This window comes from Octopus bimaculoides, chromosome 1 (genome assembly GCF_046866305.1).
Source record: "Octopus bimaculoides isolate indiv1 chromosome 1, ASM4686630v1, whole genome shotgun sequence".
Lineage (NCBI taxonomy): Eukaryota > Metazoa > Mollusca > Cephalopoda > Octopoda > Octopodidae > Octopus > Octopus bimaculoides.
In genome coordinates, this window is record NC_142928.1 from 34,297,125 (window position 1) to 34,312,686 (window position 15,562).

Below are 15,562 nucleotides of genomic sequence, written 5' to 3' on the forward strand. Positions count from 1 at the left end.
ATTTCTTTATTGCCCACAAGGGGCTAAACATAGAGGGAACAAACAAGGACAGACGAACGGATTAAGTCGATTACATCGACCCCCCCAGTGCCTAACTGGTACTTAATTTATCGACCCCGAAAGGATGAAAGGCAAAGTCGACCTCGGTGGAATTTGAACTCGGAATGTAACGGCAGACGAAATACCGCTAAGCCTTTCGCCCAGCATGCTAATGATTCTGCCAGCTCGCCGCCTTCAAATTCTGCCAAGGTCAACTTTGCCTTTCATCCTTTCAGGGTTGATAAATTAAGTACCAGTTGCGTACTAGGTTGATCTATTCAACTGGCCCCCCCCTCCCCAAAAATTTCAGGCCTTGTGCCTGGAGTAGAAAAGATTATTCATTTATTATATACAGCACACCATTCTATTTCTCAGACTAGTGCTTAACAATTCATTAACTCTTGACAGTTTATTCATGAACATCAAAACATCAGTGCAAGAAAAAAAAATTGCAAATAAACTGAGAATGACATGCTCTTTTTGTTAATTATAAACATAATTGTGAATACAATTTTGTAAAAAAATAAAAAGATCTATTTTCGGCAAAATTATATTCACAATATAATATTTTCTATGAAATAAGTTGGTTGGCACGTTTAAATTGAAAAGTTGCTGACTACAGGATCTTTGTAAGGTTAAATCATTAACATGATGAGGATGATGATAATGATGATTATGATTGAATAAATAAAGAACTTACCTAAATAACAAAAATAAGATAAGATATGTATTAAAAAAACCCATGAACTGAGAGTGACTTGAAGGCATTCCATAAATACCAATATGAATTTGATCTGAATAAAATTTCAAAGAAAAAAAAAAATTATTAGAATTTCAATAAAAAATTTAGTTTAAAAATATATAGAAAATTTTTAAAAAACATCAAGAAAGAAGAGAAAGTATGAAATTGTTTCTGAAAATAATCTTTCAAAACAAATGATTTTTATGTACGTATTTGTATAGTTCAGTAAACTTGATAATTTTAAAAAGATAGATTTTCTATTTGAGGAAATACAAACAGATTGAATTCAAGAAATAATAGAGGTGAGTTCCTGATCAATTACCACAAAAATAGCTAACCAAATATATTCTTGATCATACACTGCAGATAAAAAGAGGAAGAAAAAGAACTTTTGTCTAATGTGCTTACAGTGGTGAGGATATGCACTAGAGAATAAGTGCTTAAGCATAATCTAAATTTAGTTGCTATCATAACAAATCTAACTTACTATTACAATTTATGATCAAAATTTTGTGCTTTTAATTTGAATAAAGGAATCTAAGTCATGAAATTTTCACAATGAAATAAATTAATGTCTTGTGATGATAATTAAACTAGTCTACAATAGTTATATTAATAGGTTTAATACAGGGAATATTAAAAAAAACCTGTGAAGTAATTGTGCAATGAAGTAAAGATAATATTAGTTACTGGTCATCATAATTTTTCTAGAAAATATGGAAGACAAATCTGGAGGACATGTTTCAGTCTTATTTTGACATCATCAGCACTATCTTTTTTTTTTGTTATCCATCTGGCCTTAGTTACTGCCTTGACTAGAGTGAGGATATATTTGTAACCCGACTGAGAGGGATGGGGCATGTTTCCAGCTCAGCTGAGAACAGGGACATGATTATAGACTCGCTGAGAGCAGGAACATGTTTGCTACCCAAACCATAAATGGGAGCAACAGATATCCAACTGTGTATGGAAACATAGTTGTTGTTAGATAACAATGCCATCTTAGCAAGCCAATTGTTTGTCATCACAAAATTGAAATCATCATCATTTAATGCCCGTTGTCCATGCTGGCATGAGTTGAATGGTTTGACCAGAGCCAGCAAGCTGGAGAGCTGATCTGGCATGATTTCTATGGCTAGATGCCCTTCCTAATGCTAACCATTTTACAGAGTGTGCTGGGTGCTTTTATGTGGCACAGCATAAGTGCTTCTGCATGGTACCAGCACAAGTGCTTCTTACAAGGTACTGGTACTTATTCTATTGGTACCTTTTGCCAACCCACTAAGTTATTGGGACGTAAACAAACCAATACTGTACATTATATGCATTATTTACATTTTTACAGATATTTGTCCTCATCTTGCTTGTTGTTAACACGTTTCGGCTGATATACCCTTCAGCCTTCATCAGGTGTCTTGAGGAAATTTTGAACCTGGGTTCTCTTTCCTAAGGTATCTTTCGATATTATTATTATTTATTTATTATTATTATTATTATTGTTATTATTATTCAGGTCACTGCCTGGAATTGAACTCGGAATCTTGGGGTTAAGAGCGCGGGCTACTAACCCCAAGATTCCGAGTTCGATTCCAGGCAGTGCCATTAATAATAATAATAACATCGAAAAATACCTTAGGAATGAGAACCTGGGTTCGAAATTTCTCCAAGACACCTGATGAAGGGTGGAGGGTATATCAGCTGAAACGTTGTGTTAACAACAAACAAGATGAGGACAAATATCCGTAAAAATGTAAATAATGCAAATAATGTACATAATTCTTCATCTCTTAAATATAGAACTGTAGAAACCAATACTGGTTGTCAAGCGACACAAAAACACACACACACACGCACACACACACACACGCACACGCACACACACATATACAACCCATGCTAGCATGGAAAGCGGACGTTAAACGATGATGATGATATATATATATTACACATACACACACACACAATAAGCTTTTTTTAGTTTCTGTCAACTAAATCCACTCAAAAGATTTTGGCCCAAGGCCATAATAGATGACACTTGCCCAAGGTGCCATGCGCATTGAAATTGAATCTGGAACCATGTGGTTCAGAAGCTAACTTCTTATCCACACAGCCACGTCTGAGACACACTCACACATATACAGTTGATCAATCATGGAATAGACTCAGAGAAACAATGTAATATCAATATGAGCCTAAAAATGAATGCATTAATTAATAAGCTCTTGGGTATTGTGAAAAACGTCAGTAGTTAAAGTATTGGGCTCATGATCAGTACAGTGTATGTTCATTTTCGAACTGGGTGGTACATTGTGCCCTTGAGTGAGATATTTGTTTATGTTTTGAATTGAACCATATTCGATGACTGGCACCTGTGCCAGTGGAGCACTAACAGCACCGTCCGAGCGTGATTATTGCCAGAGCAGCTGCCTGGCTTCCGTGCCAGTGGCACGTAAATAACACCATTTGAGCGTGATCGTTACCAGCGTCGCCTTACTGGCACTTATGCCGGTGGCACGTGAAAAAACATTCAAGCGAGGTCGTTGCCAGTGCCCCTGGACTGGCTCCTGTGCAGGTGGCACGAAAAAAAACACCATTTTGCATGTGGGCGTTGCCAGTACTGCCTGACTGGCCCTCATGCCGGTGGTACATAAAAACACCCACTACATTCTCAGAGTGGTTAGTATTAGGAAGGGCATCTAGCTGTAGAAACTCTGCCAGATCAGATTGGAGCCTGGTGCAGCCATCTGGTTCACCAGTCCTCAGTCAAATCATCCAACCCATGCCAGCATGGAAAGCAGACGTTAAACGATGATGATGATGATGCATAATCTTGTAGCTTTGAGATTTCAATGATGTGATAATTTACTTTTAGAATAACATTGTAAGGAAGGTGTGAAAGGCTGAATCTGGTTAGTTTAAACATAAAACAGGTAGAATATTTTGGCTGGATATGGTCAGCTGAAATGCTAAAGGGTTAACTCTGTGACCTATGACAGACTGGCTCAATCCTTTCATGGTGGAGTCTTATGCTCTCAGCTGTCTTTAAGACTTGGATTAGCTTCAGCCTCGTGAGCCTGTAGATTTGAGGCAGGCTTGGATATTATTACATCCCATGTTTTAGTTTTAGTGAGCAGATATACTATAGTGTGACTCATAAAGAATTTAAAGACATTACATTTGTTAATTAACCTACTTAATATGTCGTAACCTACAAAATAGTTTATTTCCCAAAGTGCCACAAGGATATGGAACAACAATAATCAGCCAATCTAAATAACATAATTAAATTTTGGAACGATTATTGTCATTCACCAGCAGATATTTAGTTCAAACATACTTTAATGGAGAGTCATGACTGCATGGGCCAATAGAAAGAGGGTTTCTTATTTAATCACTAGTACTGTGATATGTCTAAGAAAAATACAAGCAGCAAGAGTATTGTGTAAGTGGTGAGTCTTTAACCAGTTTGTAATACCAAAATTAACTCTCTCTATGATTATTATTTGGTAAAGAATAAATTTGACCATCATCATTTAACATCTGATTTTCATGCTGGCATGGATTGGAAGGATTGAGAGGAAATGGTGAACTAAAGGACTGTGCCAAGCTCTACTGTCTGCTTTGGCATGACCTTTATAGCTGGATGCATTTCCTAACACCAACCACTTTTACAGAATGTACTGGATGCTTTTCGCATGGCACCAGCACCAGTAATATGAAACAGCACTTGACAGGAAGATAAAATCTTTTGTGGTAACCCAGTGACCCAATATTATGTGGTACACAACCTCAACAAATAATATTTTATTGCAAGGATCATAGAATATGGTTAAGCAGTAGCCAAGCTGAGTCAATTCACATTTGAGTTTTTTATACTTCATCATAACCTGGAGATTTATGAGATACACCGAGTTGATAACCTTTGAAGCTTCTAGTGTTGACCCATAACAAACCTACTAATTAATTTCCACACCCAGATAGTTATAGAACAGTGCAGTAGATTGTTACGAAACAACTCCTCTTCTGTATGGAGAATAAAAAAAATTAAGATGCACTGAAGAAAATAGATGGGCTTTTGTTGTTTTATTAATATTTATTTTAAATGGTTTGGTATACAACATTGCACAAGTCCTGTGCAGTACAGAAGAAACTGACAGAGTTAATGTTCCTCTCAAAAGCTTTTAAATAAATGGTTATCAGATAAATAAGTGCAGAGAAGGAATTTTAGTTGACTGACATTCTGAGGAGGAAGTACTGGATCTAGCAGCTAGTGCAGGACCCAAGGTAGAAGAGACACCATATGGGTGAGGGGAGGAGGGGAGATGAGTGAGTTGGGAGTTCCTGGATAGAGGTGGCATGAAACTAGCCAGTTGTGAAGAACTTAGAGGCTGGAGTTTCTGGAAGAGTGTCAAGGGGAGCACCAGAGAGTCTGAGAGACTCCACTCCTTAAATTGCCATTGATGTTAACTCCTCTAGCCTCTCCCTTTCCCAAGGTACTCACAAAGCAATGAGAGTTTGTGCTCGGCGTTTTTTCCATAACATACTAAATAAACCATAACTGGGACACTGATAGGTGCTACAACTCTATGCAGAGTAAATCTTGGAATAACAGTTGCTAAGAGAAAGCTCCACACTCTTCAAAACCACGGAGCACCAGAGCCAGGGCCTCACAACCAGATACATTTTCAAGCCATATCCAGGAGGTTCTATATATAGAAACGTAACTAAACTATATTTAATTTAGTAGCAATTAAAAAAAAATTTTTATTTCAAGGTCATATTGAATACAGCTCAGCATGAAAATAATCTGATGTGATTATGAAGGCTCAACCCATATGTCATTGTTGATGTCTTTAATGTAAATTATACATATCAGAGATGGAAGACTGCAAAAAGAAATCAAAGAAATAGGCTAAGGTTTAGATAGTAAGAATTATGATCATCTAAAAGTCACCAAAAATAACTGTGTGGATGTTTCTATTAAAAAAAAATATATCCCAAGGAAATCAGGAAGAAAGTGATCTCATGAAATTAGAGTTTTACATTTAGCCATACAAAGAAAAAAGTAAGTATGTTCATACATTTAAATAGAAGATTTTCAGAAGTTATATCATAATTATATGATTGTTTCCCATACTAGCATGGGTTGGACAGGTCCATGTAAAAGGCCTCATCACTTGTTTCACTTATCTGTCATCTTAGTTATGAGATTCAGCATCATGAACCCAACCTTCTCCACCTCTTCCACTTCTACAGGGTAATACTAACTCATTTTCTGAGTGTTTAGTATCTAATTTTATGCCTACTCCTTATGTCGTCTATAGTAAGGTAACCTTTATGTCTACATATATGTTGAGCATAGAACCGTTCTGTTCTCATGTAATAATAATGGTTTAAGAAAGTTGTCATAAAGTACTTACTTGGTGATGGTGGTGGCCGCCGATCCTTGATGATGTGTTTAAGAGCTATACTGATTGCTCCATTTAGCACAATTCCCCCAAAATAAGATGCCTTTAATAAGAGAAAGAATTAAAGATTAAAATAATACCAATAGTGATATTATCATAAAACGATGATGATGATTATGATGATTTAAAATGGTGATGATAGTGAAGGTATTGAGGACGTAAAATAGTGGTGAGGGCTATGATGATAGCAGCATTCAAGAAAACTGGTAAATGATCATTATGTAGGATACAATACAATATTTTAAAAACAGAAAGAGATGTAACAAACACTCGAAGCAGAAGTCTGATTCTTCTCATATTTAAAAACTTTATTATTAAGATCTTTCAAACAATAATGAACCCTTTTTACTACTCTTTGCATGTGTAAGGTTAAGAGCCTTGCTTAAGAAATCAATGCAATGCATACAGAGAAACACAAAGTTAAAATCTATAGATTGACAACCACATCTTGTCAGTAAATCCCTGATATCTTCTAATAAAGACTAAATGTACATCCCTCTTTCTTTTCTTTTTTTTTTTTTTTGATAGGGCATAATCAATTAAATCAATCCTAATATATTAAATGGTCAGACCCATATAAGAATGGACAAGTGGACATTAAAACAATAATGGAAAAATGATGATGTTCCTTAATTTTAGAGTTGAAAGATAAAATTCATTAGAAATATCCACTTCTTTGCCCTAAATGACCTTTTATATATATAAAAAAAAAATAAGGCCATCAATAATGATTCCTTACATAAATACAAGTCCAAAAATCAAGAGATATATAACCAAACAAAATAGAACAGATGAGGGAGCCCATAGTTATGGTTCTGGAAGATAAGTGGTACAACAACAGTTGATATCCTGTCAGTGATGTTCTATTCTGTATCTGCATTTGGCTAAGAAACTTGGTTTCCCTACTATATTCAGTTCAAAATAACTCATAAAACCATGATTGTTCTTGTTAGGGCAAGTGCCCTCTAAACAGTATTTTCTTTCAATTTACCGGTACATACTTAAAACAGGCCTGTTCACTCGGATCATTCTTGCCACATTCTCCCACCTTTTAATGAAACTACTGGGTGGCAGCACTTCCTTTTCTACCCTCACTTTCCTTTTCAAGGGAAACTTTAAAAAAATTGACGAGTGCTTGGCCAAAGATAATAATAACAGTTTCAAATTTTGGCATAAGACCAACAATTTTGGGAGAGGGGGTAAGTTGATTACATCAACCTCAGTGCTTAACTGGTATGGTTTTATTGCCCCCAAAAAGATGAAAGGCAAAGTCAACCCCAATGGAATCAGAACTAAGAATGTAAAGATGGACAAAATGTTGCTAAGTGTTTTGTCTGGCATGCTAACAATTCTGCCAGCCTGCTGTCTTAAAAATAATAATCCTTTCTATTAAAGGCACAAAACCTGAAATTGTGGAGGAGGCGAGTAGCCAATTACATCAACCCCAGTGCACCACTAGTACTTAATTTAACAACTCCAAAAGGATGAAAGGCAAAGTCGACCTTGGCAGAATTTGAACTCAGCATGTAGAGCTGAACAAAATGCTGCTAAGCATTTTGTCCAACGTGCTAATGATTCTGACTTTGGCACAAGGCCAGCAATTTTAAGGGGTGGGGTTTAGTTGATTCCATTGACTCCAGTACTTGATTGGTACTTTATTTTATCAATAATGATAAGCAAAGTGGCCTCAGCAGGATTTGAACTCAGAACAGAGTGCGCGAACAAATACACAAGATATAATAATAATCAAAAAAGGCCATTACCATAGTTGATTGAATAGTTTGTTATGGAAAGTAAATTTTTTCAACCTCTAAACTGTAAATCCATTGGTACAGTACAATATATAAGTTGGCTCATACTTTCAGAAAGAGGAGTTTACAAAAGTAGTTTGATACAAGAGCCTAGCAGCCTTCGATATGTTTTATCCAAAATGTTTTTAGCCCAATATTTACATGCTGCTATTTATAGCTGTATTTACTTTACTGAGTTCAACCATTAAAAACAAATTATTTCATATACATATATTACACACACACACACACACACTCTCTCTCTCCCTTTCTCTCTTTGACCTAGTCAAATGGGTGTTTTTCTTTCTTTGTCTTGCAAGTTATTTGGTGGCCTCACTAGTGGCATGAAAAAAAAGCACCTACTGTGACAAAGTTGGTGTTAGGAGGACATCCAGCCATGGAAACCAGGCCAAAGCTAACATTGGAGCTTGATGAAGCTCTGTGGCTCATCAGATCCTATCAAATCATTCAACCCATACCAGCATGGAGAACTGACATTAAATGATGATGATGATATACGTAAGCAAATAACTAAAAGTACTTGAAGTGTATGAAACTAAAAACAAGTCAGTATTCTAATCTCTGTCCAAATGCTTGGGAACAGAGAAGCATTCTCTGTAACTGTTCTTTTACAAGCTCATTTTCACTTGAATGCAATGCTCTAGATTATCATCCACTTATATTGTAAACTACAGAGTATCTAAAATTCAAAAGGTTAAATTTAAGTTGTGATAATTTATATGTAACTAAGTGTATTCTAACGAAAGCCTGCTGTCATAACATTAACTCTAACAAGTCTGTGTCTGTTAGGAGACCTTAAATGGTAACACCGCAGAATCTGTTTTAATGGCATATGTGTCATTAACTTGTTTTCTTTTTTTTAATAACAGGGTAGTTGTTTCAGACATTCACAATTTCATTACATAAGGTTTTGAGAAAAATATGGTACCCATTCTCCTTGATTAAATAAACTGAGGCACACATATAAGGAACAACAATTCTTTTTAATCACTTTCTCTATTAGATTGGTTTTGAAGGAGAGGCTTGTACTCTTGCCCTTTGCAGGCATTTCAAGACTGGAACAATTCATAGCAGATACAAATTGTTCATCTATGACATTACTTACATGGCTAGCTACTTCCTCTATTAATGCTACTAAATACAACTTCTTAATTTCAAAATTAAATATATCATCAATGAGGTCATCCATTCAAAATGTAAGTTTTAACCATCTGTAATTCTTTTATTGTTATAGCATATTCAAAGAAGATAGTTTTGTTATGAGAAATTCAGGTGGTCAATGTCAGCAGTTTGATAGAATTTCTCTTGTTAATAAACCATCATTAATGATGTCACCCTTGCCTCCATCCTCTATCTCAACCACAAATTGCAAAAAATTACAAAACCCTGCACTATAATAAACAGGAAGATTAATTCAAACATGAATTTCACAATCCAAGGCCATCTGTTCTGATTTATGTAGTTATTGAAACCAGATATTCACAACGAGAGAGAGGGGAGAGAGAGAGAGAGAGAGAGAGAGAGAGAGAGAGAGAGAGAGAGAGAGAGAGAGAGAGAGAGAGAGAGTCCTTGGTACAGTATTATATATTTGAAAAAATGAATAGAAATAGCTTTTCTGATAATGTAGCTATTTTAATAATTAGCTGTTCATAAAAACACCTAATAATTTATAAATATCTAATTATTAAAGTGGATAAATTATCAGAAAAGCCATTTCAATTCATTTTTTCAAACATACATACATTTATTATCTTCTCTTCCTATTCCTCCTTTCTGACCATCTATTCCCTTCACTTCCCCCAAACTAATTTATATTCACTGTATCCACTTCAATCCCCATCTCTAATCAACTGTTGCACTGTCACAAACTTACCCATTCTTACTCTTTCTTTTTCCCCATTATCTTTCTTATATCAACTTTTACCTAGAGGGTATAGTCACACCATCTCTCTCTTTGCAGCTGGAGCAGCCATGTGTTTCTTCTTCAGCAAGACACTGTCTCTCTATCACATCTTCAACTCCTGCAATATTGTATCCCACCCAGTTGAGAGGTTTGTCTTGTTAGTATCTCAAGATCTGACTAGTGCTGGTGCCATGAAAAAAGTACATTCTGTAAAGTGGTTGGTATTAGAAAGGATGGGCATCCAGATGCAGAAATCAAGTCAAAGCAGACACTGGAGCTTGGTATACTGGCACAGGCCTCTGGCTTATTGGTTCTTATCGAACTGTCCAACCCATGCCACCATGGAAAGTGAGCACTAACTTATGACCACACACATACACACAAACTGTAACATTAGTGTATCGTCATCATCATCATCGTCGTTTAACGTCCGCTTTCCATGCTAGCATGGGTTGGACGATTTGACTGAGGACTGGTGAAACTAGATGGCTACACCAGGCTCCAATCTGATTTGGCAGCGTTTCTACAGCTGGATGCCCTTCCTAACGCCAACCACTCCGAGAGTGTAGTGGGTGCTTTTACGTGCCACTGGCACGAAGGCCAGTCAGGCGGTACTGGCAACGGCCATGCTCAAAATGGTGTATTTTACGTGCCACCTGCACAAGAGCCAGTTCGGCAGCACTGGCAACGATTAAAATTTAAAAAAACTTTATTATCTGAACCAGACAAATTTTAAAAACAAAACTCTAAAGTTAGCATGTTGATTAATTTTGTCTCATCAAAGTTAAATGAAAAAAAAATCACCACTCTATAAAACAATAGAGTTTATTTTACCTATCCCTGTTGTGGCCATTACAAAAGCCTTTAAACATATGAAGTGAAAATAAAATGGGAGGAGGGAGTTAACCATTTACTGACAGGGGTGTCTGTCAATAGGTGATTAGCTCTATTAATTTCAGGTTAGAATAAAGCTGGTTTTGTGATGTCTATATCCTATAAGTCATGTCTATACCTATAAGCCAAATGATGTTTCCAATTGTTTTCTATTGTACAGCGTCTACGTTATCTGCAAGATTAAGGTGCCAGATTAGTACAAAAGCACTTTTATGACAACTTACAATGATATGATTGGTTTTATTGGCTAACAGCAGATGCATTCCTGTTATTAGATTTTATGTTGACACTACTTGCAGTGAGGAATCCAGTTTAGTAAATCAGAACAAATTGGACAATACTATAACTTGTAGCAAGCTAATAATAAATAGTAACACAAATGTATTAACAGTAAATGTAAATAATAAAGTTTATCTCATTAAGTGGTAATTTCTAAGGAATGCTATCATCTTGATCATCATCATCATCAACCCTATCGAAACCATCATAAAACTCAGTTAATAACTGACTGTGACAGTAATGAATATAGAACAGAAGAAAATTAATAAAATAAAAAAAAAACAGGTAATTAAGAAGACGATAACTGAGGAGCTAAACTGTTAGAATGTAAAAAAAAAAAAATCAAAATTTTTTAGTTCATTACTAGTACTTTACTGAAATGAACCAAAAAAGTTCTCCTGGAAGTTAAATATGGAGTACTAAATTAATTGCTAAAGTTAAAAAAGTTGAAATAGTCCTATTGTTAAAAGAGTCATCAATGCAGAGGGCTGTTAACAACAAAGAATAGACAGCAATTGAGATAATTCATTGATAGTGTGCCAATTGTTTTATGATATGGTATTGTTGAGGAGGTCTAATAAAACCAAAACCTGTCTGTAGTTATCATTGTATTTACCAAGCAGCAAATCCATTCTACACTGCAGGTCTCTATTTACTTTTCAACCAATTTAAATTTACAGTTTTCTCCCTTTACTTCTTTGACAAGAATTATCATCAACATTCATGATTTTTATTCCCCTCATGAGTTTAATTTCAATTGGATGAAACTTTTTTTGTCTTACAACATTAAGTATTGTTAGTGCACATTTAACTAGAAACTGAACTGTTAAATAGCAGAGGAGTTTGTCATGTATTGTAGTTTGACATTGTTTAAAGATCTACATATCCTCTTTTATTACAATTTCCCCACCATTAAAATATGTAGAACAGAATGCCTCACCAAAATATGCTTGGATACTTTCATTATTTTATTCTACCTGTCTCAGTCAATCTTGCTCAAAATTACTGCACGACACAGAATTCTTTAAGCTCTAATTTGTATTTTATTTATTTTTAGCTATCAACAAATTTCTCATAATGAAAGCTAACCTTAAACAAGGTAAACAGTGGTAAAGATTCTGCTCCAATGTTTTATATAAAAACCCAAAATCAGATCAACAGAAGAAGAAAAAAAAATTATCTTTCAAAAACTAAGAAACAAAAAACAAGACTGAGTAAAATTGAAAAAATATTTTGCTCATTTTCCCACACAAACAACAAAAATTATAAATATAGGCATAGGAGTGGCTGTGTGGTAAGTAGCTTGCTTACCAACCACATCGTTCCAGGTTCAGTCCCACTATGTGGCACCTTGGGCAAGTGTCTTCTACTATTGCCTCGGGCCGACCAAAGCTTTGTGAGTGGATTTGGTAGACGGAAACTGAAAGAAGCCCGTCGTATACATGTATATGTATATATATATATGTGTGTTTGTCCCCCCCAACATCGCTTGACAACTGATGCTGGTGTGTTTACGTCCCCGTAACTTAGCAGTTCGGCAAAAGAGACCGATAGAATAAGTACTAGGCTTACAAAGAATAAGTCCTGGGGTCGATTTGCTCGACTAAAGGCAGCGCTCCAGCATGGCCACAGTCAAATGACTGAAACAAGTAAAAGAGAGTAAAAGAGAATAGATTTTTAAGTTGGAGTTTTTTTGATACCTGATAAAATCACTAGGATCATGAAAGTGAGGTGCTGGATGTGAAATAAAATATTTGGTGATATAGCTTGCAGCAGTCCTTGTTCAGTATGCAGCTGACCCACAAACTAACAACACACACACCTTGTGTGTGTGTGTGTATATGTATGTATGTGTGTGTGTGTGTGTATGTATATATATATATATATATATATATATATATCCTGATTCATTCTCACTCTCCCATCTAAATGTGAGTAGCTATGTAGCACTTCATTACAACAAGAACCTGCTCTGCTGCACTCCTCACACACCTTAACCCTTATCTCCTGGCATAATCCACCTACCCTCAGCTTCCATAGCCTTGTGAGCTGTGTGGTAGCCTCATGAGTGCTGGCGGCATGCAAATAGCATCCAGTGTGTTGTAAAGTGGTTGGCATAGAAACCATACCAAAGCAGACACGGGAACATGATGCAGTCCTTGGACCCATTGGATCGTGTCAAACTGTCCAACCCATGCCAGCATGGAGCATGGATGTTAAATGATAACGACGACCATATATATAATCTCATACAATGAATTTTCTTTTCCCTGTAAGCTTGCCCGTTTTAATACCACCACCAACTTGCTCAGTCCACTATGTAACAGACATTTGGAGCAGGCCCCTAGTCTGAGGAAAACCTGATATCTTGAAATACTGCTTTTTAATACAGCAACACATAAATTGTGGTTTCACCCACTCTTGCTCTCCCTCACCAGTCTCAGAGGCCCTGCTCTTTCTTCTCTGGCTAAGCCATAAAAAAATAAGACAGCTAATTAATTAGTATATATGCAAATCATTAAATATTTAATAATTCTTTCAACTGTTATACAATTGGTATTTTATTTCCTTGCACACATGACTCTTTCCTTGTCTGCATCCTTCACAAAGATAGTTGGACTAAAGCCGAGTGCTCTTTGATGATGAACACATGCTGTAAAGGTTACATGCAAATACACAAGTTCTGCAGTTAAATTCATAAAAATAAGATAAGTTTGTGTGCTACAAACAAAAGTGGGTTCTGATGTCATGAGCAAACTCCTTTCTTAAGAGAGAGAGAAAGAGAGACACATAATTGTTTGCTCAAAAATAGCAAGGAGTGGAACTTGATACAAAACAGGTTTTGCCCCTACTTCCAGTTGAGTAGTTAGTAGTAGACAGGCAATGTATCTAGAAACAAACAACTCCACCCATGCAAGCATGGAAAAATGAATATAAATAAGTAAATAAAATTCCTATAACCAGTTTCATCCTTCACTGCTTCTACCCTAATCTCCCTCAAACCTTTACCCTCAAACCTTTACCTTTCCCTTGAGAATATTTTGGCAGTGACATTGACTAAATAACAATTTCAATATATAAAGAAATGAAAGCAAAAGACAAAATAAAAAAAAAATGTCTTTAAATATTGCATGACTTTCTCACAAGACCCCAAAAAATTAATAGAGGTAATAAATTGCAACATGATACAAAAGCAGTTAAAAGCAAAAAAAAAAAAAACATGATACAAAGGCAGTTAAAAGAAGAAATTTAAATGTCCAACCAGCTGTTAAAATAAAACATGAAAAATATGTTTATTTAAGTTTACTATAACCCAGCAAATTTTACATACTGAAAAGATTAAAATTTATGAAGAAAGTGGATATTGTCAGGGTAAAAAAAAAACACCTTCATAGAACGTTCTAATTCGTTCTCGTTTCATTTTTTAACTGCCTTTCATGAATTTACCCATATTGACAAATCTCACTCAACATGATACAACCTATCGCCCACAATGGTTTCTGCTTCACTAAACTAACAAGCCTCGTATCATTTTCCAGACCTATTTGTTATACTCATTCCTATCATTACCTTCTCAATTGTATTGTAGTAATAGTGTACAACTAGAATGGTACTAAACAACTCTGACAACCCTTCTTCATACCAAACTGCCTCCTTTATTGTCAAAGCAGAAGTTTTAAGTTGAATATGAATGCCATCACCCTCATAGGTCTGGGAAGGATTGCATGACCTACTATGACTGCCACTTTTCCTTAGACAATTCACCCTGAAATAAAGCCACATACAAATATGTGTGCGCAAACACACGTGCGCGCGCGCACACACACACACACACACACACACAGTACATGCTGCTGAATACATACCAAAACGTTGAAAGTAGTACTTACAGTATGGAGGTCTCTCCGAATAATTATAAGAGTGATAAATCCCACTGAGATGAACATGGGCACCATACTAAACCATGCTAAAATATAACCAATTAAATCTCCTGAAACAAATAAAAAATTAAAAAATTACATTAGAGACATCAACATCTTAATTGAATTTATTTATCTTAATTGGAATTATATAGTGGTTCAACAACATAGGGACTAAAAGAAACAGTGCTGCTATTAGGATTGATTTGATTGTCTAAAATACCCTTCAAGGTAATGCCCTAGAATCAAGCTGCAGCTTGATGATCAGAGTGGCTGTGTGGTAAGTAGCTTGCTTACCAACCACATGGTTCCGGGTTCAGTCCCACTGCGTGGCACCTTGGGCAAGTGTCTTCTACTAAAGCCTTGTGAGTGAATTTGGTAGACGAAAACTGAAAGAAGCCCATCGTATATATGTATATGTATATATATGTGTGTGTTTGTCCCCTCCAACATTGCTTGACAACCGATGCTGGTGTGTTTACGTCCCCGTAACTTAGCGGTTCAGC

At 35.8% G+C, this 15,562-nt stretch overlaps 1 protein-coding gene across 1 annotated transcript in view; it reads right to left on the minus strand.

The window, feature by feature from the left end:
* LOC106878687 (dolichyldiphosphatase 1) overlaps positions 1–15,174 on the minus strand; it is a 30,716-nt gene extending 15,542 nt beyond the window's left edge. Inside the window, exons 1-3 of the mRNA XM_089350210.1 lie at positions 15,027–15,174; positions 6,202–6,292; positions 740–833 (exon numbers count right to left, since the gene is read on the minus strand). Of these exons, the coding sequence (XP_089206336.1) occupies positions 740–833; positions 6,202–6,292; positions 15,027–15,092 (251 nt within the window). The 5' untranslated portion in view covers positions 15,093–15,174. The remainder of the gene's footprint in view (positions 1–739; positions 834–6,201; positions 6,293–15,026) is intronic.
* Positions 15,175–15,562: the final 388 nt, after the last annotated feature.